Here is a 27,185-nt window from a genome sequence, read left to right as displayed (position 1 = left end):
AGGGTTTGCCGATTGGAAGGTTGGGGGTTTGAATCCCCGTGACAGGGTGAGCTCCCATTGCTCAGTCCCTGCTCCTGCCAACCTAGCAGTTCGAAAGCACGTCCAAGTAGATACCTTCTCTGGCGGGAAGGTAAACGGTGTTTCCATGCACTGCTCTGGTTCGCCAGAAGCGGCTTAGTCATGCCGGCCACATGACCCGGAAGCTGTACGCCGGCTCCCTTGGCCAATAAAGTGAGATGAGCGCTGCAATCCCAGAGTCGGCCATGACTGGACCTAATGGTCAGGGGGTCCCTTTACCTTTTATATATACCTTTTACATGCCTTACTACGGAGTCTAAGGAGTCTCAGAAAGACCTGAAAACCAGCTGTGATTTTGTTGACAATTGCTGAAATGATTTTTTATGGGTAGCTAGAAGGTGTGGCAGACCAACTGCATGTCTGCAACATACTAGGCTTGGAAGTTTCATGGGTGAACAGGTGTCTCCCACAGCCTAGAACACCCAAGCCCTTCTCTTGCCACCTCAGCTCAATCTTTGCTTGAATCTCCTCCCTCTTTACCTATTCCCTTCCCTTGTATATCTTTGCAAACTCATCAACAAGGCCTCTCTCTCTCTCTTTTAATGGAGGTGAACGGTCTGAAACGCAGGATAAAAATAAATGCATTTTCAGCCAAGAAAAGCTTGGAACAGCTAAATGGCCTTGGTCCTGTATAACTGAAGGAGCGTCTCCACCCCCATCGTTCAGCCCGGACACTGAGGTCCAGCTCCAAGGGCCTTTTGGTGGTTCCCTCATTGCGAGAAGTGAGGTTACAGAGAACCAGAGAGAGGCCCTTCTCAGTAGTGGCGCCCGCCCTGTGGAACGCCCTCCACAGGAAAGGAAATAAGTAGCTATCTTATTTTTAAAAGACATCTGAAGGCAGCCCTGTTTAGGGAAGTTTTTAATATTTAATACTTTATTGTTTTTAACACTCGATTGGGAGCCACCCAGAGTGGCTGGGGAAACTCAGCCAGATGGGTGGGGTATAAATAATAATAATAATAATAATAATAATAATAATAATAATAATAATTACACTTTCACCTGGCCTCCCATGGGCTCATCTCATCCTTGACTGAGCTCCCGCCCCCATTTCCTTTTTCCTCTGGTCTACCGCGTTGAACCACTTTCCCTTCCCTCTCACATTCCCACCCACCGGCCAGGATCTGGTACCTGTATTTTGGATCTGGATCTCAGGGGCTCTTTCTCGTTGGGGATAATGCGGATGTAGAAGATGCTTGGGAGGATGAAGATGAGGCTGGGGGCCGACGTGGCTCCTGAGGGGGGAGGGGGGAAGAGTCAGAAAAGGGAACATATTCTTGGGTATCCTAGGTTAACATCTCTGCCATACATTAAAAGCAGCATCACATCCTGACTCTGAGCCTGATGTTGGTGATCAAAGGATCCCTGAATCAGAGGCTGGCAGACAGCAGCCCCTGAAACCAGGTTCTGCAGCACCAGGGCTCTCAAAGGCACATCCCCCGCCCCCTGCCAAGGAACCAAAGGCTTCCGATGTCTCCTTGCCAGTCCAACAGCTCAGGGAGCAGACCACACCAAGGAGCAAAGAATGAGTTCCAGTCTCCAGGTAGAAGGTCGATCCTTTAAGAGACTCTCCAAAACAGAACACTCTTCCCTCCCCGGCACGATCTCAAGAAAATCGCCCACCCCACCCGCTCCAACAATCCACACACACTTATTGGCACAAAATTGGAAGCAAGAAGAATTATCGACGAAAGAAGAATGGCGGGTGAAATTAATGGACTATGCAGAATTAGATAAATTAACAGGAAGGATTCGAAACCTGCGGGACCAGAGGTTCTTGGAAGACTGGAGTAAATATATGAACTATTTGAAAAGCAATTGTAATGAACAGATTACGCTAGTAGGACTGCAATAAGTTCTGTAAGGAGGACTATTTGAAATATTGCAAGAAAGATTATGAGGAGAATTATTAGTTAACGATAATTAAGAGTAATAGAGAAATTAAGAAATGCAGAGTAAGTGATAAAGAACGGAAAATCATCAGAGGTTTTTGACGGAAGTCTAAAATGTTGTATAAGATAAAAAGTTATGTTAAATGATTGCTGGAAATGACATATATATATATATATATATATATATATGAATGAAAGAAAACAATCCACACACATAGCGGATTAGACACAAATGCAAGGTTCCCTGTCCACGAACCCTAAAACTCACTGCCGCATGCTAAACCCTGCTCATCTCCAGGCACCCAATATCCAGTTTTAAAAAACAGTTTGTGAGGTTGCTGATCACGTCATGAATGTTAAGGTGAAGCCCAGCCCTGAGTCCCTCTGCTACACCTTCCTAACACAGGTCATACATACCAATGACTCCAAAAATGTCCTTGATGTTTGGCACGAAGATGACAAGAAGGTTGACAATAACGAGGAGGCAGCAGGCAATGATGACATGGCGGACCCAGCTGAAATCCTTTTTGTGAAACAGCAGCTGCTGGATGGCCCTGCGGATCTGTGGCAGGTGGTGGGAATGAGAGTGTGAGCTATACTGGGCAAAGAGGCACTAAGGGATACGCAAGAGATCTCTGTCAATCGCTGTTCAAATGCAAGTCTCCAAGGTTTTTAGCTTTATCTCTCTGCCATAGCAAAAACAGCCAATAGCCTGTTATGGTGCCTTATCCCAGGATCAATGTCAGCCTTTATGGGGCACTGGGTTGTCAATGGAAAGAGGCTTTAATAGCTGCTCACATTTATTTTTATGCGCAAAGAAATCCCTATACTGTCAATGCCTAGATACACATCATGATATCAAACAACAACAATTAAATTACATTGATAAAACAAATACAGAAAGCATCAATCGAGCAACAGATCAGATCAGCAGATCGACATAGCTGGATCACCTCTCAGGGAAAGCCTGGTTTAAGCCAGTGCCTAAATCAGATGTTTGAAATCTTCTGGCTTCCCGGATGTTGCTGAACGACAAGTCCCATCAGCGCTGACCAGCTGGAGTTGGTGGGACTTGTAGTTCAGCAACATCTGGAGGGCCAAAAGTTGCCTCATCCCTAACCTCAGAATGCGGGTCCTGCTTCTGAAACTGAATTGGGATGGCACCGAGAGAAGAAGGGAGGCAGATTGGAGAAACTAACTGCAGGTGCTTTGGGGAGGAAAGCCATTTTTATTTTTATTTTTTACCAACCACCAAAACACAAACAGTGAAACCCCCCCAGGCGGCTGATACATTGGACATACAATATTCAATAATATACATATTCAATAATGTACATATTCAATAATAACATACTCAAAATAACCATATGTTCACTTCTATATACCTTAACACTCCTCCTTCCACAGGTTTATTTAAGTTTTAACATTTTAATTGTCCCAAATTGTTCAAACCTACCCAATTAATTCATTATCTTCTCAAACCAATCCTCCTCTTTCTCACTGACCTTAAACCCTTTTATTCTATGTATCTTCACAGTTAGGGTATTCTAAAATTATAATATTATTCAGTTTTTTCCTCCATTGGTTCACCCCTAGCTCTTCTGCATTTTTCCATTTACTCGCTATAACCTGTCTGGCTGCAGGGAGGAAAGCCATTTGACGCTGCAACAGGGGATGAAAAAGGCAATCTCTTACCGGGAACAGAACCACAGGAACCGTGAGTGTCACAGCCATCAGCACAGCCAACCGCACAGAGAGGATGAGCTTGTCCATGGCGTCAACTTTGATATAAGTGTGCAGCATCTCTGCTTCAACACTCCCTGCCAGAAAGGAGAAGAGATATACTCATCAGTCTGAGAGGTGGAGGACATGAAACGACAGGGTCTGGGGCCAGATGGGAGGGCTTTTGACTGGGACTTCTGAAAGGTCCTTAAAAGGGTACTTTAGGATGCCATTACTTCTCAAGCTGGCAAAAGATCTTGAGCTGGAGACAGGAGTGACATCGGGGTGTGGATTCAGGCTTTGTGCCAGCATCAATCTTTGGCCACGAAAGGAAGAGATGTAGCGCGGCGAGAGAGATGGCATGTGCTTTTTATGCACAAAGTCCCAGGTTCAATCCACATCAACTTTAGGTGGGTTTGGGAAAGACTTGTCTGAAACTCTGCCAAACTGTTGCCAATAAGGGGAGACCAGAGATTTCCAACATGGTGCCCACGGTTGCCAATGTGCCCACCAGCATCTCCCATGGAACCTACAACAGGTCTCCATAAATATCCCCTCAAAAATCCACTGTGAATGACAGTTCATGCTTCCCGTTCAGCCTCTCCAACGCTGAAGCCTTTATGTCTCACCCATGGCAGCCATTTTGTGTCATGCACACCCCACAGCAGCCATTTTGTGATATACACACACACACACACACACACACACACACACACACACACAGTGTCCTCATGGCAGCCATTTTGTGACTGATGACACTTTGTGACTGATGACTCATGACACTTTCTCAAAATTCCAAGTCTGTTCCCTGGCATAAAAAGGTTGGCCACCCTTGATGTAAACGATGCTGAACCAGATAGACCAATGGTCAGACTCAGTATGAGCCAGTCCGGCCAGGAAGCATCTTATGGGGGGGCGGGGCAGAGTGCATCATGTGATACTCCTAGACCAATGAAAGGTTTTCATGTCAGTCTTGTTCTGAACCAATAAAAGACTCTACTTTTTGTGCTACCTAAAGATCGCTTCCCATCTGCCTTGCCTCCAGCATGACAGGAGCTGAACCAAACAGGATATGCACACATTCCCTTAGGAATTTTTTTTAAGACAGTTGCCTGCATGCTCAAAAAAAGAACATGTACACCTTTTCTTTCAACTTGGTTTGCACAAAAAAACATGCAAGTGCAGGAAGACCAACCAGTTGTGCAACTCATTTTTTATTTTGTATCCGATATAATGTTCTAGAAGTGCATTCTATCATGACTGTACCGTTGAGTGGGGAAGTTATTCTGCGTACACTATACAGTGGTACCTTGGTTTACAAACTTAATCCATTCCAGAAGTCTGTTCTTAAACTGAAACCATTCTTAAACCGAGGCGCACTTTCCCTAATGAGGCCTCCTGCTGTCGGTGCCCTTCCACTGTTCGGATTCCGTTTTTAGACCATTTTTTAGACTGTTTTTAGACTGAGACAGGAGTGCCTGGTGTGCTCTGGTCCATGGGGTCACGAAGAGTCGGACACGACTAAACAATAACAACAAAAGTTCACAAACCGGGACACTACTTCCGGTTTTGCGGAGTTTGTAAACTGAATCGTTCATAAACAGGACTGTTCTTAAACCGAGGTACCACAGTACAGCAATAGTAAATTAAACACAGGCCCCATCCCCATTCCGTACTCGTTCAGGTCCAAAAGGAGCTGTGCATCAGCGATTACACATCAGCAATTGCACATCAATTGAATGTCCCTGAAATTGTCACCACATGCAACTAACAAAGTGTTGCTGTTTCATGACCCTTGAAGTCTGATGCTACTGCATCATTCTACCTCATAGGAGGGACGGCTCTGTTCACTTCTCTGTTCCTGTGCATGAAAGATAATTAAATTGTTTGTCCCCCATTATTACCTACTGAGGGAGGTTGTTCCTTACCGTAGAAAGTGAGGTAGCCAAAAATGGCGGTCAGCAGGTACATGACAAACATGGCGAGGATGGAGACATTTGCTACATTCTGCATCCGACGTTTGGAGGCCCTAGGCAAGGCAGAGAGAGTTCACGTCTACTGTTTATAACCTATACTTAGCCCCAATCCCTTTTCAGAGTGGTGTGGGGTAACAGAACCTAGGATTTCTGGCTCCCAAGCCCTTGCCAGACAATGGAGATTTGAGGTCTATCCCATTCAAGATGGAAACCCTGTCAGTGCTGATCCCCAAGCACCAATCAAAATGCAGCACGCAAACACAAAAGGTTCCCCCTCCAAGGCCTGAGAGGGTATCCCAGAAGCCTCTGGGGCAACCCCTCATTTCCCAAAGAGAAGGGCGCCTACCACTTATTTGACCTGGGGACGATGACTGGCTGGATTCCAAGTGGGTGTGGTGATGTTTTATGATGGCTGGGTGGGAATTCAACCCCCAGGCAGTATCCCGGATTCAAGAAGGCTGTCCTTGCTCCCCTGTGATGTGCTCCTCCTATTCCAGCCCCCCGCTTTCCCCCAGTTAGAAGAGACCCCTGTAGTTTGGGGAAACTTATTGCAGAAAACAAGTGGGGAGAGTGCTGTTGGGCTCATGCCGTGTTTGTGGGCTTGTTCACAGTATTTGGCTGGCCACAGGATACTGGACTATCCCACTGGCATGATCCAGCAGCCACATTCTTCTTACATTTGGAGAGTTTCTGTCCAATGTTTCTTTTTCTTTGGGGGGGAAAGGAATCTTTTGTACTTTCTCCTACCCTCCCTCCTTCCTCACCCCCTTTTAAAGAGTTGAAAAAGAACAGGCTTCCCCTCTTTTAACCGTCTATCATGCCTGCAGTTTACGTACCTGCGCAGCTCAGTGTAAATGGGCAGAACCTCTGGATGGCAGACAAAGGCAAATGCCAGGATGGGGATGGCGTAGGCCGTCTGTGAAAGGAGAGGGAGTATAAATCAATTCTCTGCTCCACTTGCCACATCTGAAACCCAGAACTTCCAGCATATCCTTTCCGGGTTGTTTTTTAGGGAGGGCAGAACGCATCTTGCTCCAATAGCCGTTTCAATGCACAGTGCTTGGTGCTACCGGAGCTACAAAGACTCTTGCACTGCAGTTTCCAAGCACCCAACAACTAGCTGGCTCTCAAGCACTTTGTTAAGCTCTGTGCATTGGACTTTGGCTCACCCATTCACACTCACCCATTTACCTCCATACAGTGCAGTGCAAATGGGGCTCCCTTTCTCACATGCAATGTGGAAATGGCAGCTGATTAAGTCCAGTCTAAGGCAACTATGGGGTTGCGGCGCTCATCTCACTTTCAGGCTGAGGGAGCCGGCATTTGCCCACAGACAGCTTTTCCGGGTCATGCAGCCAGCATGACTAAACAGCTTCTGGCGCAATGGGACACCATAACAGAAACCAGAGCACACAGCAACACTGTTTACCTTCCTGGCACAGTGGTACCTATTTATCTGCTTGCACTGGCATGCTTTCGAACTGCTAGGTTGGCAGGAGCTGGGACAGGGCAAAGGGAGCTCACCCCATCGTGGGGATTCAAACCGCCGACCTTCTGATCAGCAAGCCCAAGAGCAGAGGTCAGCACTCTAAGGTCTGTGGGCCAGTTCCGGCCCCAATGGGTTCTGCATCCGGCCCGCAGACGGCCCAGAAATCGTCACATGGTTCTGATTCATATCGTTTGGAAATTGCTTCTGCTCATGCCAATGCCGAAAATCACTTCTGTGCAGGCGCGATTTTCGGCGTCTGGGCATGAGCAGAAGCGATTTCCAGTGCCGTGGACATGCGCAGACGTGATTTCCGGCACCCATGGGAGTGATCCGGCCCATGGCCTGTATGCCTTGCCGACCTCTGCCCAAGAGGCTCAGTAGTTTAGACCACAGCGCCATCCGCGTCCCTACTTCAGACCCACGTCTGAAGTATGCGCGCGCGCGCACACACACACACACACACACACACACAGATCTCCCATAAAATTCTACAAGTTCACTTCTGAGCTCTGCATTTGATGCAGTTTCTCTACGCCTTGCAGCCACTTTTAAGCCCCTACACGTCCCCCAGAATCCTTTTCAGGATTCTTCCTACTAACCTGGGAGTTGACAGTGAAGACTTCAGGAGCACAGACATCATCATCATCATCATCAGACCCCAAAGTGCCATTGTTCCCATTATAGTAGACGGGGGGCTTTTCAGAGTGCGTCCCATTGAGGGGGCAGGGAATCTCAAATTTCTTGTAGATCACCTTTATGGCGGGAATGAAAACTGATGTTGAATACCAAGCTTGGAAAAGGAGCAGGGAGTGGAGGGAGAAGCTGCCCCAAAATTCACTTCTGCATTAAGTACTGGGAGCCCTGCTGGATACCCATTTCCTATTACACCTGGCAGCTTATAAAGGAAACACAATTCTCCAGGTGGGAGAAGACTGCACTTCTGAAAATTCCCATCAACTCACCGAGATGAGGAAGAAACACATACAGGTGAGGGAGAGCCCACTGGTATAACCAAGATAACCTGTGAGGAGAAGGAGGGAGGGAGAGAGAAAGAGAGAGCACATCAAGCTTTCACATAGAGTAAATGATAAAAAGGATTAGAACAGGTCCCCTGTTCAGTTCTCTTCAACCTGCTTGTAAACAACGCCATTTCTTGCTCACCATGTTTTCTCCATGCCATGGGTAGGCAAACTAAGGCCCGGGGCCCAGATGTGGCCCAATCGCCTTCTAAAGCCGGCCCGCAGATGGTCTGGGAATCAGCGTGTTTTTACATGAGTAGAATGTGTGCTTTTATTTAAAATGCATCTCTGGGTTATTTGTGGGGCCTGCCTGGTGTTTTTACATGAGCAGAATGTGTGCTTTTATTTAAAATGCATCTCTGGGTTATTTGTGGGGCATAGGAATTCATTCATATTTTTTTTCAAAATACAGTCTGGCCCACCACATGGTCTGAGGGACGGTGGACCGGCTCACAGCTGAAAAAGGTTGCTGACCCCTGCTCCATGCCAACAAAAACAGCACCTGTTGGACCTCTCTGCCTATTATTCTGCTAAAAGGCACAAGAGCCCTGATCACAAACAAACAAACAAACAAACAAACAAACAAACAAACAAACAAACAGGGTTAGGGCTGGGGGGAATACTTGAAATTAAAATTTCTGCAGTTTTGCTGGACTAGGAAGCACATTTAGGCCGCCCTATAGAGGGGAAGTTGGGGGGATAGGGTGAACATATTTACTGGGTGCTTCCAAAACACCACTATTTTGTGACGGGGTTCAATCGTGTACCAACAAATTCAGGTTGCACAACTGAAGGTCAATAGGCACTGTTACAAAGCAAACCCGCTTCCCCTAAAAGAATCGATACTTTTTTTGCAATAAGGAAAAGTGACAGGAAAATGCATTGGATAGTGTGAGATAACGCTTGCCCGACATCCCCTCGGGTAACTTCCAAACAAACAAATAAGAATCAAGTGTTACATGAAAAGCTAATGCTGTCTAACCTCTCTGCAAACTTTGTGCCAACAAACCAGAATGAATGCTCCATAAATAGGTTGGCTGGAAGGGACTGCCGTGATTCACATGGGCAAAGGTCTGCTTGCAGTGGAGACAGTGGCTTCCTTAAAAAATATTAATTACTTGATCAGGAAAGGGTGTGTGTGTGTTGTCTGTGAAAGGACCCTCTTAATGGTGGCCACGGACCACCCTATCTTCATTCCAGGAACATTCTGGGAGCACAGAGGTAAGTGGCAACCTACTCTAGAAGTAAACTTTGACACCTATTTATTTACTTAAAATAAATTTCTTAAGACTGGCCCAACCCCCTGCAATAGGACATACAGGTTCTTCTTCACCTGCAACATTTCCCATGGGCATGCAAGCTGACAGGGAAAAGTAATTCCCCAGAGGAAGTAGCAGGTTTGACGGGACAGTGTGAGAACATGATGCTACTCATATGATGTCAAAGCTGATTCCCTCCAGCAGAGGGCGGGAGAGACACAAACAACATTGCCTTCAACTCTCAGGGAAGAAGGAAGGAAATGTTCACTGCAGTGACACACACACACACAGGGCCGTCTTTAGCATATGCACCACCGGGGTGCAAAGATCTGCCCAGCGCCCCCAAATTAAACATTAGTATGACTCACCTGCCGGAGCGCCGCTTGCAATCACGCGTGCTGCCATTGCTGCCTAGCGTCTGCCCGATCAGCGGAAGCAGCCACCTGTCACTCATGACTGACGCAGCGGCAGTCAATACACAGCGGACATTGCCGCAGTCACCAATCGCCCACCAGGTAGATAGTTTAGAGCTTAGGCAGCTTCAGTGACAGGTGCCTGCTGCCCCCCAGAATTCGGCGCCCAGGTGCCCCGCACCCCTGGGTAAAGACGGCCCTGCAGACACACACACACATACCGTGGCTGGGCCATTGCTTATCCAAGTGTACCCAAGCAAAACACCAGGGACAGATGCTCTCCACCACTTACCCAAATGTTTCATCATAGCCAGGGGCAGGATGACACCAACGCTGACAACGATGATCAAGACATTCCCGTTCATGTACCACTCGCTGAAAACAAACAATATCAAGGTCACAACAGCCAATGGATGCTACGTTTCCCCCCTCAGGTGAACAGAGGCAAAAGTAAGCAGGGCTCCTGTCCTTTAACCATTGCATCCAAGAGGGAATTTGGACAGCTTTTCTCGCCTTTGTGCAATGAGCTTGAATTCCCCCTTCTGCACAATGGCTGGGAAGCACAGGGTCCCGGTTCTCCTTGGCACTTGCTCACTCAATCCCGTCCCCTCCGTTAAGTCTATATGGATATTAATGAGCAAGAACAACCAGCAGAATACTTCCGAGACAGGAAGCCATGTTACAAAAAGCAACAAACACACATGGCACCCTCAAGGTCTAGCAGCTTTTATAAACTTTTGGAAAGCTGGTGTCCATGTCATCAGAAAGCTTGTGCACATGGCAAATGCCTTTTAAAGTTATTTCTGCTGCAACAGACTCAGGTTTGCCATTCCCTGCTACTGTAATGTGCTCTGCATGGGGCTTCCCTTGGGATGGATCTAGTAGCAGATAATGCAGAATTTTGCAGCCGGACGGCTGAGAGGAGCCGCTGGGCATGCACACCTTACACCAGTGCTGAGGATGTGCACTGGTTGTCAGTCAGCTACCGGGTCACGTTGAAGGTCTTGTTGACACACAAAGCTCTGAAAAACTCAGGTCCAGGTTCCCTGAAAGATCACCTGTCTTGTAAGCCTTTGCGGCATCACACCCTACAGAATATCATAGGGCGGTGGCCCAAAACAGGCACTTTGTTATTGCCCCTGGACTGTGGAATGTGCTTCCCTTTGCCATACAGGTGGCTTCATATGTCTTGGAAAGAATTATCTTCTGCCCAGGCTTTCCCTGACCCATAAGATCAGACCCTGTTTTCCATCCTCTGGATTTCTGTTTCATTGATTTTTTGCATGTTTTTATGTGTTTCTATATTGTAGTTTTGGGACACGGGTGGCGCTGTGGGTTAAACCACAGAGCCTAGGACTTGCCGATCAGAAGGTCGGCAGTTCGAATCCCCACGACGGGGTGAGCTCCCATTGCTCGGTCCCTGCTCCTGCCAACCTAGCAGTTTGAAAGCACGTCAAAGTGCAAGTAGATAAATAGGTACCGCTCTGGCGGGAAGGTAAACGGCGTTTCCGTGCGCTGCTCTGGTTTGCCACATGCTAGCCACATGACCCGGAAGCTGTACACCGGCTCCCTCGGCCAATAAAACGAGATGAGCGCTGCAACCCCAGAGTCGGCCACAACTGGACCTAATGGTTAGGGGTCCCTTTACCTTTATATTGTGGTTTTAACTGTTTTAATACGTATTTCTATTTTATTTTTTAATGATATACTGTTTGCTTTTAGACAGCACTTCTTAACTAGGCAGTTTATAAGATATCTTGGGTACCAAATGCTAGGAAAAGCCCTCTGCCAGAAACCTGGGAGATCCAGCAGCTCTCAAGACGAGATGGAACAGCGCTGGATGAACCAGACTGTATAAGGGAGCCTCAACAGAATATTGATAGCTTTAATTTTTAGTTTTCAAAAACAAACTTTCCTAACCCCAGTGACTCTAAGTGGAGGCATGAGAATAAAAAACCACAAAGCATCTTCTAGACCAGGGATGGCATTTTGCGGGAAGTGAATTTAACTGCACACAGTGACCACCCCCATCCCCTTTTAGTCACTCCACATAATCAGCCAAAATACAGTCATACCTCGCGTTGAAGTAGCTTCAAGTTAAGTATTTTTGGATTGCACTCCACAGCAACCCGGAAGTAATGGAGCTCGCCATTTCCGGGTTTCACCGCTCGCGCATGCGCAGATGCTCAAAATGACATCACGCGCATGCACAGAAGTAGCGAAATACGACCCATGCACGCACAGACACGCAGATGCGTCTTACGTTTACTTCAGGATGCGAACAGGGCTCCGGAACAGATCCCATTCGTATCCAGAGGTACCACTATACAGTGGTACCTCGGGTTACAGACACTTCAGTTTACAGACGCTTCAGGTTACAGACTCCGCTAACCCAGAAATAGTACTTCAGGTTAAGAACTTTGCTTCAGGGTGAGAACAGAAATTGTGCTCCGGCGGCGCGGTGGCAGCAGGAGGCCCCATTAGCTAAAGTGGTGCTTCAGGTTAAGAACAGTTTCAGGTTAAGAACGGAACTCTGGAACGAATTAAGTTCTTAACCCGAGGTACCACTGTATAGGTGTAGCTTTTCTTTTCCTTATGAGTGAAATGGAAGGCAAGTTTTCTTCTACCATGCTCCGTAAAGCCCACCAAGGACCCTCCCAGCTTCCAGGGCTACATTCATGTCTGTGCGTGCATGGGTCGTATTTCGCTACTTCTGTGCATGCGCGTGATGTCATTTTGAGCATCTGCGCATGCGCGAGCGGTGAAACCCAGAAATAGCAAGCTCCAGAACTCTGTAACTTGGCATCATCTTTTCTTTATCTATCTTTTCAATAGCCAGTGTGGCAAAATGGTTAAAGTGTTGGACTAGGAGCTGGGAGAGACCAGGGTTCGAATCCCCACTCAGCTGTGAAGTTCAATGGATGACTTTGGGCAAGTCACAATCTCGCAGCCTAACCTACCTCACAGGGTTGTTGTTAGGATAAAATTGGGGGTGGGGGGGAGAAGAACCATGTACACCACCTTGAGACTGTTAGAAGAAAAAGGTGGCCTATAAATATATAATAAGTATATAATATTTATTCAACTCACGGGCCCACTTTCTCCAACAGTAGCAGCCCTGGGCCTCAAGGCTGACTGAGCGAGATTCTCCCTCACCCCAGAAACTTAGCATTTTGATTTACTGTTTTTAACAGCTGGGAGTGAGAGGTTCAAACAACATGTTACACAACACAGCTATGTGAAACATTAGCCAGAGGTTACTTTGCTACGAGGCAGCCTTGGGGACGGGATGGGGGGCTGATTTTTGGTGCAGTAGCAGCAGGGAACGGAGGGGCGCTTAACCTTCTTTCTGGTCACTTTCCTCTGCAAAAACTCCTTCTTTTCCAGCCACTTTTTCTCCTTCCCTTTATCTAACTCTGGACTGGATAATGTTACAAGACAGCTGTGTTTCGATGTGGTAGTTTGGCCCCAGGTTCAAAGCGAACATCAAGTACAGCTGTCAGGGGGCAGGTTGTAATTCACTGGGGGGGGGGGAGTGCCCTACGCGTTTCTGTTGGAGGGGGGTCAGGTCCTCCAATTCAGGACACTGCTGAGGAACGGCTGGGGGCAGCTACGCCCCAGAAGCTCTCCTGCTCAGGGAAGGCATGTGAAGAGGGCAGAAAGCCCCACGCTGGGAGCCATTTATAGAAGGGAAATGGAGCCAAAAAAGGGCAGCTGCTTCCCTCCATAAAACGGCTCCGAAGGCCTCACAGCAGACCTAGCTTGAAGGGAAGGGCCAAGATGGGGTGGGGGGAGAGAAGGGGAAAAATCCTGATCCACTTTCATCGCAGGTCACAGTGGTTCTACGATGGCTCCAGAGGGAAGGTCAGTGCAGGTTCAGATCCTTAAAATAACCACGGATGTGATTGGGTGCTGCCCCCAAGTTGACTCTGAGGTGAAACTAGTGGGTGTTTTCACTGGCTGGAAAACGGATTTTAATTTAAAAATCTGTTGGCCATCGTTAAATAAAATAAAAACAACTGTTATTAAGTTGAAATCACAAAAAAAACTGTGGAATAAGCCAAAGAATGTGTCCAGGCAGGGCCAGGGAACCCTGGAGTGACCTTCCAGGACTCCAACTCCCATCAGCCCCCACAAGCAGAACCAGTGGCCAGGGATGCTGGGAATTCTAGTCCAACTAATATCTGTAGGGCTGCAGGTTCCCTATGTCCACACTATGGGATGTGGAAATGGGCGTTAATTGCTTTAGTAGTACTTCGGGGTCAAGTCTGGTTGTCCTCAACATGGTGCCTATAGCAGTAATGATGCTTGGGAAGGGAGGGAGGGAGGGAGGGAGGGAGGGAAGGAAGGAAGGAAGGAAGGAAGGAAGGAAGGAAGGAAGGAACTGAAGGCCGTGTGTGTGTGTGTGTGTGTGTGTTTTCCTCTTCCTCTGGGAGTTTGAGCTATTGTTGTTGTTTATTCCCCTCTCTTTCTTGACAACAGCAGGGTGGGGGGAGTGTCAGTGTTTGGTCCCCCTCCTTGCAAGGGTTCTTCGGTATATACCTGAAGAAGTGAGAAGCGAAGTTACAGGGAACCAGGCAGAGGGCCTTCTCGGTGGTGGCGCCCGCCCTGTGGAACGCCCTCCCATCAGATGTCAAAGAAATAAACAACTATCTGACTTTTAGAAGACATCTGAAGGCAGCCCTGCTTAGGGAAGTTTTTAATGTTTGAAGTTTTATTCTGTTTTTAATGCTCTGTTGAAAGCCGCCCAGAGTGGCTGGGGAATAAATAAATCATCATCATCATCATTTGTGGTTGTTTTCCCCTCCACTCTGGATGTTTGTGCAGGGGCGGACTTTGGCAATCTTTCACAAAATGGCGCCCTGAGCAAAGCCAAAATTTGGCACCCTCAAATGGATCTCCTCAATAGTGGATCTCCTCAATTTGGTGTCCCTCAGCCTGGCACTCCCGTGTGGGGCAACCACCCACACCACCCTAAACCCAGAACTGGTTTGTGTTTGCTGCTGCCCTTCCTCTGCTCTGGGCCTCAGATGCTTCCCACCCAAACACCCAAGTTTTGTTTCTTGGTGTGCCATCCCATTTCCCCCTGCCAGCCATACTTCTTTCTGGGGTCTGTTTGCTTGCTTTCCAACCTCCTTCTCTCTGGGTGACCGATGTTTTTGTCGCGTTCCCACCCCTCTCCACACACACACACACTGCCTTGGAAAGATATGGACTCTGTGCCTTTTCCCTTTTTCCTGCTCCCAGCCAGGCTGCCTCCCTCTCAGCATCTACAAAACACACACCCCACATTGTGAACAAGCAGGGGAGCAGACAGCAAATCATAGCAGAACACACTTCCACAGGCCACCACAGGCATTTTGTCGCCTGCCGTGGCAACCATTTTGTTGCGGTGCTCACAGTTCTTTTTGAAAATGCCAAAGCGCTCAGAAAGGTTGCAGGTGATCTGGGTTAAGCAAGAGCAAGTTAGGCCCTACTAAGTCACCTTCTATTTCTTTTTGGATCAAATTTGTGCCCTGAGTGTGGTCACTGGCCCTTCCTAATTTTTATTTAAAAAGAAAACAGAAACAACAGAGGGGGAAAGGTCAGTGCAGGACTGAGAACTGAACTGGAGGTTGTTTTGCTTACCCGTTGTCCCCTGACAGCCCTAAGAAAGTTTGGATCACAAGTGGCAGCTCAGATTTAACGATAAACAGGTAGCTGGACATTGCTGTGAAAAGAAAAAGCTGTCAGGAGGATTTCCCTTCTTGACCCGGCAGGAGGAGAGCAATCAGCAGGGCCACAGAACAGAATTTTTCCACCATTTCGCAAATGAGCCAAATCAGGTAGCAGGCATGATGTGGAATTCATGAGAAAAAGCCAGAGTTTCGGCACCCTATACAGTTCTTTGCCCACACATTCTCTCCTGCTAGCAGTAATACAGGATAAATTTGGCACTGACAAATGGACTAAACGTCCATGGCAGTATCCAGGTAACATGCCCTGTAAGCGCGAGGATTTCCACTTGCACAAGGAGACTTTCTCCTCCTCTAATCACCCTGTGCAAGCCCCACACTCTCCCAAATCTTCTTCGAAGGGTTGGGGGAACCCCTGGAGCAGTTGGGGGTGCATGGAGGGGGGGAGAGCAGGAGGAAGTTATACTGCACATACAAAAATGAATGGATAGGAGGCTTCTTGCCATTATGTTGGGAGACAATCAATAATGCCTACAGGTTGTGGAGCCCCAGACTTGTGGCAGGGGGTCGGGTGGGCTTTGTGTTACTGTGACAGATTGTTTCTTAGCCTCACAGAACATCTATGGGTCAGAACAAGCCCTTACCTCCTATGTTGTGTATTGAGATTATCACAGCTGCAACCACTTTGCCCCCATGGCCAAAAGCCCGGAGTCCCAGCTGTTCGTAGGCTCTAATTCCTAGATGAAAAAGAGAGGTCAGATTGTTGTTGTTATTGGTTTTTTACAAATGGCTAGGAAATCACCTTACTTGTTACCCATGGCTCCCAGTTAGTGTCACCGCTCCTCCAGTTCAGCCACCTCCCCTCTATTTACCAGTGAGGCTTCTCCCCCCTTGAACGTCACCACTCCCCACTCCAGCTCTCACGGGACATTCCCTATCCTGCCTCGTCAGGAAAGTGTGTGATTCTACGTGAAGGCAGTGAAAGGAGGCCCAAACATGATCTTCAGGCATAGCTTGCCTGGTCCCAGCTGACACAAAACACTACAGAGATCTAACTCAATTGCAAATGCCAACTCACCTCATGCCTCAATCATTTTAAAAACCAGGAATCTGGGCACTTTGGAAGCTGCAGGTGGCAGAAGTTGTGCAAGAGAGGCTGAGGAGAACGTTTAAAGCATGGGTTTCTCTGCCATGGCTTGTCAGATTTGGCAAGTGTTGGTACTGTTCCAAAAGCCTTCAAAGCCTCTTCAGCCAGAGGCAGAACTAGGCCTTGGTGAAGACTTGACGTTTTTATCCCCCCAAAAGTTTTTGATTGAGTTTCCACTGAAATGAGGTTGCATTTTAATGTTGTATTTTATTGTTTTTTAAGCTCTATTTCAATCAATTTTTTTTATTTGGTGTTAGCCACCCTGAGCCCGGTCTTGGCTGGGGAGGGCGGGGTATAAATAAAATTTATTATTATGAAAAATAAAGATCTGTGGAGTCACACATACAGCGTGTCAGCGAAACCCTTCTTGAACCACTTCCAATTCTCTTCTAAAGACACTGTCTGACTCCAGACAGAGGAATGAAGTTTCCTGCTCCCCACGGCCAGAACACCTTTGATTTGTGCCTCTTGGGACAAGTATAAATGGCATCCGAGGAGCAGCGAGGGGCTTCTACCGCTGCCCACAACTCACCCACAACGCCAGCGCATTTCAGCAGCAGGTGGATGGAGTAGGACGACAGCAAAGCAATGCAGATCAGAAGCACCCTAGTGAAGAGATGGACAAAAGCAAGCATCAGCCACACACTGTGGTCCCAGGGGCAGGGCCTGCCAACTCCCCAAGCTTCAAATCAAAACCTAACTCCCTCCCTTCCTGCAGCCAGGCACAGAATCCCAGAGGCCACAGAGTCCTATCAAACCTCAGACAAGGGCAGTCCAACTTTTCATACCAAGTGGGCTACAAGTGTAGTTTGATGTGAAACTTGTGAGCTGCACACTTGTCTGGTTGGGAAGACGGGGAGCAAGGCCGACATTTGTCCTAGAGCCCCCCACCTTTTCCCCAAAGCTGCGAAAGCGCTAAGTAGGCTAGAGGTTCTAGGACCCTGGCAAAGCTTCATGTCTCCTTCCCAACGCCTCACTGGCCCAGATGTGGGAAGCCAGGGCGAGGGCTGGGGAAGAGGGAGAAGCAAATGTTGGCGAGGGCAGCCAAAAAAGACACTGAGGGCCGAATGCGGCCCGAGGGCCATGTGGTGGACCGCCCTGCTCTAGGCAGCACATCTGCTTTGCATGCCGAAGGTCCTGGGTTCCATCGCTGGCATCTCAGGTGCCTGAAAGCCTGGACAGCCGCTGGCAGTTCCTGCAAATGCTACCAAGCTAGATGATCTGGCTCTGTGTTGGGCAGTTCCCTCTGCTCCTACGAGCCCCCGTTTGGGAATTTGCTGCTCTGCTGCTGCTCAGCTATGCTCCCCAGCTCTGTGCGTGCTGCCCTGCCAATGGCCTGTGCCCTTGGGTGGGGTGAGTGGGGCGCGTTCCCACCCGCTTCCTTCTCCCCAGGGCTTTGAAACCTCCCTGGCCGGTGTGCCAGGCAGGGGCACTCACACAAAAAGGACGATCCCCGTGTTCCTCATGGCGTAGGCCAGGCCCAGGATGCCGCTGCCCATGATGGCGTTGCTCAGGTTGAAGACCGACATCCCAAAGGACGTCTTTCCCTCAAACTGCAAGTCAGAGGGGGAAGGAAGAGTCAAAAATCAGGTCAGGGGAAAATGGTGGGGCACACGCAACACAAGCAAAGGGTTTCGCTTCTGTGGAGGGGGAGAGACCGTGTTGTGGATAATGCATTGTTAACAACAACAACAAAGCACAGCAGGGAAAGGGAGCCATACGACTTCCTGGACTACAGCTCCCATCATCCTTGACTGTTGGTTATGGTGGCTGGGGCTGATGGGAGTTGGGAGTCCAGCAATATCTGCAGGGCCGCAGGTTCCCCACTCCTGACGTAAAGGGACTGGCGCCTATGACAGAGTCTAGGAGCCAGGAAGAAAAAGGAACTTGGAGAACATGATGTTCATGCTGGTAGTTGGGTCAGGGGTGGGGGTCTTGGCTAGTAGGAGCAATGTGGGAGGCAAGAAGAAGAAAAAGAAGAGTTTGGATTTGATATCCCGCTTTATCACTACCCGAAGGAGTCTCAAAGCGGCTAACATTCTCCTTTCCCTTCCTCCCCCACAACAAACAAACAGTGGGGTGAATGGGGCTGAGAGACTTCAGAGAAGTGTGACTAGCCCAAGGTCACCCAGAAGCTGCATGTGGAGGAGCGGAGACGCGAACCCGGTTCACCAAATTACGAGTCTACCGCTCTTAACTACTATACCGCACAGGTGTAGTGCAAACATTTAGACCAGCCTTCCTCAACCTGATGCCTTTCCGCTGTTGAAGGACTACAGAGCCCATCATCCATAATCGCTGGCCAGAATAACGGGCAGGTGGGGGTTGGAGACTAGGGGAAAACCTGGAGGGTTGCCGACTGGGAAGCTCCTCAATTCAGACTGTGGAGCTGGGAGATGCAGGGGCTTCTCTGCTCAGGCCTCGGAGCATCTGGAGCAGATTGGGCTAGTAAAAGTTTCTTGAAAGGCAGAATAAGGAAGGGGGGGCAGGAGGGGGCTTTAAACTGGCAGGACGGTTTTGAAGCGCAAAGTATGAGAAGGAGAGACAACAGTAGGACTGGCAGTCAGCTTCTAGGAGAAGAATGGCCAGAGTTCAGAACAGACAGGTCTAACTCTTTGACATGGAAAGTCAACTTTAGCATCCAACAGATACTGAACCAACCATTGTAGTCAGATTCAGAGGGACTGGCATCCTTCAGTGAAAAATTATGGCTGTGGGGTCTGGTTATCTGCTGGGTGCATAGTTTGGCCCTCTGGGTTTGATGCCTCTTTTCTTAAAGAAATTATAATTATAATAATACTCTAAAGAGACTTTTTAAAAGGGGACAAAATGGCACAGACATCACCGGGGCCTGCCCACCCATGAGGCAAGCTGAGGGGGCTGCCTCAGGCAGCAGCATCCATACGAGCAGCATTTCCGACCTCCAAGAAAGGCATGGTGGCATCAATGGCTGAAGTAAACATGTTGGAGAGCGGATCCGCTGCCTCCTTGGCAGCCCTCCCCCCCAATGTGGGCTCTTGGCAAATAGGAGGCACCGCTGGTCTCCTCCCACTCCCAGGGAGGAAAGTGGGGGGGGCTGCCCTCTGGGGTCTCCTGGGTTCTGTACTCACCCAGTGTGATTCAGAGCAAGCCCCTTCCCACACACACCACTGCCTTTGATTCCCACTTCAACCACCTGGGAAGGTTGGTTTGATCCCCCCTTTTGTGTCCAATGTAAATCTTCACTCCCCCTTTGCTCCCGGGTTGGGGGTGCACCATTTTGTGGCCTCAGGTGTCAAACCGTCTTGGGCCAGCCCTGCGCATTACAGCAGGGACCAGTGTGCTGCCATTTACATCACAGATGAAATTCAACAGGAGCCCCCCATCACTGCTGCCTGCCACCACCTACTATGCCTACAATAGATGCTCTGAGCTACTGGAGGGGGGGCACAGAGGCAGAATGGCATTTCCCCATGTGCAAAATAAAGTAGACTCTGCATGGGAAATTGTACAATCCTGCTCCAGATGCACAAGCTGCATGGTATTTGTCTGCTGCTTGAAATTTTATTTTTTGGGGTGAAAAAAATATGATATTGAGATGTACAGGACTTGATGAACTGTTTGAGCGAAAGGCTCTGTTCCGATATGCGAGACTGGATGCCAGGCCAAGACCAAGCAGCCCCTATGGAAGGAAAACGCTTCGGCCAAAGAAGATCAAGAAGAAGATCGGCAAAATAAATTACTGAACTATGCAGGACTATTTATTACAAAAAATGGCAATTGTTCAATGCATATTTTTTAAGCTTTGTGTACAGATTTTTACATTAGTATAACTTTTAAAAGTCACTTGTAATAAGATGAAGAAGGTTTTAAAATTGGATGGTTAAGTATATAAGGTTCTATGGACGTGCATAAAAAGGTACCGTATTTTTTGCTCTATAAGACTCACTTTTTCCCTCCTAAAATGTAAGGGGAAATGTGTGTGCGTCTTATGGAGCGAATGCAGGCTGTGCAGCTATCCCAGAAGCCAGAACAGCAAGAGGGATTGCTGCTTTCACTGCGCAGCAACCCCTCTTGCTGTTCTGGCTTCTGAGATTCAGAATTTTTTTTTTTCTAGTTTTCCTCCTCCAAAAACTAGGTGCGTCTTGTGGTCTGGTGTGTCTTGTAGAGTGAAAAATATGGCACATTATAATGGAACCAAGAGGGGGAGTGGAGGGAAGTCGACTAAAAATTTATGGTTTAATTTGGTTATGAATTTTTTCTTTTCTGTTTTTTTTTGTATTGTAACTTTTGGAAAACCTATAAATTGTTATAAAAAAATAAAAATAAATTATTTTTGAATAGGTTCCTGTTGGTCATGAGCCTGGAGCCTGGAATCCAATGTAATGGATATAAATATGCATATGTGCCCACAGTAAGCATCATTAATGGGCCACACAGAATCAGCAGAAATTAAAAAGAAAAGGGGCAAGCAAGTGAATGAAGGGAGAAACTGCGGACAATGATAAAGACGGAATCTCCAAGGAGGAACTGGTTGCCTTGTTTGGGTGCAGCTCTTGCTACTGGGCTGTGCCACTGGAGATCGACTGGAGGGGTGCAATCACAATGCTTGAATGCTTCCCTAATATAATAAAATCCTTCCACATATAATGCTAGCATGTTGGAGAGAACAGCTCTTGTGGCTAGTCTCTTCTATGCCATGCTGGTTTTCTGTTAGCATGAACTGGTTTAAATGGGAGATCCTTCAATGCAGCCTCGCCACCTGCCGTCTGAACGGAATAGCACCATCCAGGAAAAGCGATGGCATGCGATTCTCCTGGTGGCGTGCTTCAGCTCTGAAGTGGCCAAAAGGTGCATCTGGCAGAAATGAGGGCAGGAGGAAAGATGAGGAAAGCAAAGGTTGCAACATCCGTTGGCCATGCACAGAGCCCCTTGCCAACCCCATAAATTCTGAGTACGGAGGATCGTCCTATATATGGTTAGGGAAAGGGCATGTGGACTGTTAGACACTGGAGTTCAAAGAAAGCAGATATCCTGTACATTGGGACCTCTTAAGAATGGATGTCAATAGTCTCAGTTTCTACCCAGGGTGAGATGAGAATATCTGGGCTCTACGGCCACCTACGTCAGTGAACTGGTTCAGTTTCTTGCTAGCAATGTGGGGCAGGAACTCCTCTTCCTCAGTCAAAGCACGCTCTTCTTCCTCATAGCTGGAAGGGAAAGAAACACAGAATCAAGGCAATGGATGCAGCCCCAGAATTGGGCATCAGCAAGAACCCCAGGTGCCAAGCCTGCGAAATGGCTCTGTCCAAAACAAATGCACTCACGTTTTGTATCCCCACCCCACCGGATGCTCTGTTCTGACAGCTCAGCAAGCCAGTCAATTCCCCCCATCAAATATTGCCACCAGTCGATTTCCTGATGTTTGGCTGCAGTGAAGGAGAATCTAACATCCCAGCGAGGAAGGGTCGTAGCTCAGCGGTAGAGCAGCTGCTCCACAGGGAGAAGGGTCCGGGTTCAATCCCAGGTAGGGCTGAGAAAGAGACCCCTTCCTCAACCTCTGCCAGTCAGTGTAGACCATACTGGGCTATATGAGGCAATCTCACTTGCTGGATCATCACCTTGCCATGGTGAGTGGGCTTGATTGTTCCTATGGCCCTTGTGAGCGAAGCCATCGGGAGTCTTGTACTCCCAGCAGGGTCACCCAAGGCGGTAAGGTCAAGGGGAAGGAGCTAGACAAAGAATGATCCCAGAAGTCCTCAATGACAGAACAGGCAGATGATAACAAGTAGTATGTTACAACGGCTGTGAAGGCGGATGAAGGCTGCAGCACATAAGAATCTACCAGTCATCGTGATACTCATGCCATTGGAATAGAGCATGAGTAGGCAAACTAAGGCCCGGGGGCTGGATCCGGCCCAATCACCTTCTCAATCCGGCCCGTGGACGGTCCGGGAATCGGCGCGTTTTTACATGAGTAGAATGTTGTCTTTCTTATTTAAAATGCATCTCTGGGTTATTTGTGGAGCCTGCTTGGTGTTTCTACATGAATAGAATGTGTGCTTTTATTTAAAATGCAACTCTGGGTTATTTGTGGGGCATAGGAATTTGTTCATTCCCCCCCCCAAAAAAAATATAGTCCGTCCCCCCACAATGTCTGAGGGACAGTGGACCGGCCCCCTGCTGAAAAAGTTTGCTGACCCCTGGAATAGAGCCTTACTGCAAACACTTTGTGTTGGTCAGCGTGCACTGATCTACACACATAAAACAAATTCACGCACAGGCGTCTTCCTAAAACCCATTTTATGGAAGACAATCTTACTCAGCTACGAGTGGTCACCAAAGAAGAAGATATGAGGCAATGGTCTGGCTCAGAGTAAGGCTGTTTCCTGTGTTCCTATTCTGCTTGAAGAACCAATCTGCTGCCTACGGAGCACACCTTGCCTTTAAAAACTGGCCTTTGTTTCTTAATAGTCTCCATTTCTTTGCTTCGTTTTGTTTCTTTTCTTTAATTGTGTAACTGCAGACCAGCCCTGGTGCTCCAGGATAAAAGCTGAAGAGAAAAATTGTTGAGTGAATCATCCACGTTCACACAAACCTCACCTGGCGTAATTAAAATGCGTCCGTTTTTCTTTAATGTGATTAATTACTACAAAAGCTATTTTCATTCTTTCACAACAACAGTTAATTAACTGCACAGTGTCAACTCAGAAGCAAGAACCAACCATTTCAGTGGGGCTTACTCTCAGGTTAAGCAAAGGATGGCAGCTTAATTTATTACTGTCATCAGCCTAATTACCAAACCTGTTAATGATTAGGCTATCTTGCTTGTTACTGTTGCTCCAGCAGTGGAGAAGGCTTTAAAAATGTGACCATCATTTGACAGCCTTGACACACCTGCAGAATTTTGACACATCAGTATGGAGGCTCTGAAAGAACGCATTAGTGACTAATGCATTATTTGCACAGCCCAAGTTTACATGAAGGGCAAATAATAGCTGGGATCTGAAGCTGCTCATGAAAGAGGGGGAAATCTGTCACTTCCCAATCTGCAGTGCCCCCCTCTTGGTGTTTTGTTGCTTAAATTAAAGGATAAGATGTATTTTCCCCCTCATTCCATGCACAGAAGTCCAGGAGTTATATCTTACTTCAGAGGTGGTGATGGGACAGCATTTTCCACCACACCAGAGGGCTAACTGAGCTCAGGGGACACAGGGCAGGCCTTAAGGGACTCCCCAGAATCTGCCGCCTGAGGCAGACCCCTTCACTTGGTCTAGTGGTAGGGCTGGCCTGGCCCTCTGCCCCATCTCCCACACAAAGGGCACTCCAACCCCCAGAATCATTTTTTTCAGGAAACAGGAGGAACACAAGCCCCATTCTGTGCAACACTGTTCCATCCACAGAGGGGAAGCCAAGAGCCAAGTCTTGGAAACTGCCACAATCCACACAAAATCAGGATATGATCCCAGTGCATCGATGGGACTTCAAACCTAAACCATCTGCTTCCCATTATCCAACCTAAGAGTGTAAGAACAGCAATCACATGAAAGGTATGGACAATCCAGTCCCCTACCAGTGCTCTCCAGATATTTTGGACAGTATTGGCTGGGGCTTCTGGGACTTGTAGTCCAAAACATCTGGAGGGCACCAGATTGGGGAAGGCTGTGGTGCTCTTTCTCCAACCAGCCAGATGCTTTTGGAAAGCTTAAGCAGGACAAGAAAGCAACCACCCTCTCTTATCATTCACCCCCAACATCTTGTCTTGAGACGCATAACACCTCTTGACACAGCTGCTCTCCCTACCCACCCCAGTCCCCCCTCTTATTTACTCTGATGTATTACAGTACACAGGGCTGCATCCAGCACTGCTGTCCTGCTCACCCAACACATTTCTTCTTGTGTAACAGGTTTTTCCCCTCCACTCCTTGGCACTGCAGCCAGAGTTCAAAATTTGCCCCTGACATCTCCACCATCTGGAGGTGCATGCCTGGGCATCCTTGGGTCTGGACTGTTTCCATGCACAATACCCCATCCAGTAGAATTTCATCCGTTCTATTTTATCTGTACAATCGGAACGAACTTCAGGAACCAAAAAGTTGTCTTGAAAAATGTGGCGTTCCAGCTGCCCGGCCCCAAAATGGCAAACAGACATTCTGTTTTGGCAATTGTAACCCTGGTTACAAGGAGGCATTTGGCTCCTAGCTTATATATCTAACACTGCCTGAAGCCCCTCCACAAGCACCCGCCCCCAAATCTGTTCTCCAAACAGTTGGAGGACCCTCTGGAGCCAATTTGAGGAGGGGAAGTGCATAACACCCCCCTCTAGACTCACCCATCTTCCAGGACAGCAGCTTTGTCACTATCAGGCAAGGTCCCATTGAGCTTTTCGGTGCTTGCATCCTCTCCCATATTCTGTAGCTCCATCCTGGTGATCCTCTGTCAGGTGTGTGTGTGTGTGAAACTATCTGGGGTAAATCGCCAAGTAGGGCAGCAGCAGTAGCAGCAGCAGCAGCAGCAGCAGCAGAGCACACCTTGATCAGCAGCACACCTGGGGACATGGAGAAGTAAAGAATTCAGCAAGCAATGCACTGTAAGGTTTACAAAGGGCCGCAGGGTTTGGAAGAGGGTGGCTCCTGGAATCAAGATACCTAAATTCTCTTCTTCCCAGCTGCAAAGTAGGTGTGGAGGGAAGAGTTGTGAGGCGCTGCCAGGAAAGGCATTGCCACTGCCTTTTCATGGGGTTTACTGAATGCCAAAGAACAGGCAGTGATTCCAACCCCTTGCCTAGAGGGAAGTCTGTCCCGACAGGAGGTGGGTGAGGAGGAAGGATGTTACCCAGTTCCCCTCCCTCCCTCCCTCCCTCCCCTTCAGGCGCAAGCTGGCAGGCTGCCCTGTCTGGCATTTCCACACATCCTCTTGCCACCCTGGGAAGGACAGCATTCCCCAGGCATAAACCCCACAGAAGCTTCCCTCTCCTAATATCACACCGAGGGGAGGTAAATACTGCACTCAGAAGACACTGTGCAAAAATAAATCACACTCGCTTTTCATACTCCATTCTGTTTCCAAAAAGCTATGGCTGCCACTGTGGCTTTTTTTCAGCCGGAACTCATGGAAACCCTGTTCCAGCACCTCTCAGGTGGGCGCCATTGCTATTATAAGAGGACAAGGAAGGCATTCAGGGTGAGTTCCAGCACCTCTTTTTCTAGAAAAACAGCACGGGCTACCACAAAAATTATTGTTGTCATTTACTCTTATTATTTCAATGCATCAGATATTAAATGCGTAATAACATTCTAGCTGCCTGTGAAATACATACAATAAATCTGTATTTCACTGGCTTTAAGAGGGTAGGTTTTGTAGCTGATACTTTGTGCAAGGACCTGGATGACACAAGGGGCAAAAAGGGATGGGATGGAAAAGAAGGGCAGAGATTTCCCTAATAGTGCAACGTCAGACGTGTGCCTGTGCTGTGAACAAGCCAGATGTCATGCCTGGGAAAATCAAGTGGCCTTTTTATGGCACAGAAAGTGTTGAGTCCTAGGATTTGAGGGAGCTGCCGCCATCCTGCAGGTGCTTCCATCCTGAGTGCTGCTATTTTGGGGTGGGATTCGGTTCCATATTGGCAAATTCAGACTCCACGGTTAAAATTTATTGGGAGGTCTTGTGCAACAAACCCACACGCCCCACAAAAAAAGAGATGGGCCTTTTGTGATAAGGAAAGTAAGGGGGAAATGCAGTGTGCTCATTAAATAGCTAATGCCCTTTAATCTTCTTTCATGAAGGGTGGCATACAAATTTAGTTAACAACAACAATCAGGATGAACGCTGAATATTAACAGGTCATTTGGAAGTGCCCTCAGTCAGAAGTAATGCAGGAAACAAAACAAAGACCCCCGACCCCTGTAAGACCCATTTAGTTTCAGTGAAGTAATACACTTTCCCATTTAAGGAGCCCCCACCCATTAAGTCCAGACTCTAAAGTTACAATACTGCACCACTGAGTCTCATGTCCAGCTTTGGGGGGAAAGTTAACCCACAGCACAACGTGGACCGTCATGTCTACTCAGACGTCTTACTGAATTTGGTGTGGTCAGGACTGCAGCCACAGTCTGTTAGGGCAAAAAAAGAGGAAAGGGGAACCAGGAATCCTGTCCAGGGATGGCAGCATTAGTTAGCTGGGAGAAGGGAGCTGCCTGGATCTCTTAAGCCTGGATCTCCTCGGCCTCTTCTGATTTATGGCGTTGCTTGCTTCTCTGATACACTTCGGATGACCCAAGTGCAAAAAAGGCCTGGGCTTGGCAGCGTCAGCGGCAAGGAGTGGCATTCTGTTTAACTCCTGGAATGAGATCTGCAGGCCCTGTCCAGGCTAGCAAACTTTCTAGACTCGGTATGACTTCATTCCTGGGGAGCTCAAAACATTTAACTCTGGTGGTGAGGATTGTGAACTGACATGGGGTAAGAGAGGACAGGCTGCATATGTACATCAGATTTTGCTGAAGGGTCCTGCAAGACTAGGGTTTTTGTTTGTTTCTT

General features: G+C 48.0%; 1 protein-coding gene across 3 annotated transcripts in view; it reads right to left on the bottom strand.

Moving 5' to 3' along the window:
• Nucleotides 1-27,185, bottom strand: part of SLC38A5 (solute carrier family 38 member 5) — a 66,736-nt gene that overhangs the window by 1,724 nt on the left and 37,827 nt on the right. For 2 of the 3 annotated variants that reach the window (XM_083593590.1, XM_083593588.1), the window contains exons 2-15: nucleotides 24,982-25,197; nucleotides 21,775-21,859; nucleotides 18,108-18,223; nucleotides 17,203-17,276; nucleotides 16,168-16,260; nucleotides 15,477-15,558; nucleotides 10,141-10,223; nucleotides 8,120-8,178; nucleotides 7,757-7,909; nucleotides 6,505-6,584; nucleotides 5,621-5,721; nucleotides 3,666-3,790; nucleotides 2,388-2,532; nucleotides 1,210-1,313 (exon numbers count right to left, since the gene is read on the bottom strand). In XM_083593590.1, the coding sequence (XP_083449716.1) occupies nucleotides 1,210-1,313; nucleotides 2,388-2,532; nucleotides 3,666-3,790; nucleotides 5,621-5,721; nucleotides 6,505-6,584; nucleotides 7,757-7,909; nucleotides 8,120-8,178; nucleotides 10,141-10,223; nucleotides 15,477-15,558; nucleotides 16,168-16,260; nucleotides 17,203-17,276; nucleotides 18,108-18,223; nucleotides 21,775-21,859; nucleotides 24,982-25,073 (1,392 nt within the window). In that variant the 5' untranslated portion in view covers nucleotides 25,074-25,197. Of the gene's footprint in view, nucleotides 1-1,209; nucleotides 1,314-2,387; nucleotides 2,533-3,665; nucleotides 3,791-5,620; nucleotides 5,722-6,504; nucleotides 6,585-7,756; nucleotides 7,910-8,119; nucleotides 8,179-10,140; nucleotides 10,224-15,476; nucleotides 15,559-16,167; nucleotides 16,261-17,202; nucleotides 17,277-18,107; nucleotides 18,224-21,774; nucleotides 21,860-24,981; nucleotides 25,198-25,297; nucleotides 25,453-27,185 lie in introns of those variants that run through there. The other variant, XM_083593589.1, reaches the window with a different exon arrangement.

This window comes from Podarcis filfolensis (genome assembly GCF_964270895.1).
Source record: "Podarcis filfolensis genome assembly, chromosome: 17".
NCBI classification, from domain to species: Eukaryota; Metazoa; Chordata; class Lepidosauria; order Squamata; family Lacertidae; genus Podarcis; species Podarcis filfolensis.
The sequence above is the reverse complement of the archived record's forward strand: the minus strand, read 5'-3'. Positions and strand labels throughout refer to the sequence as shown.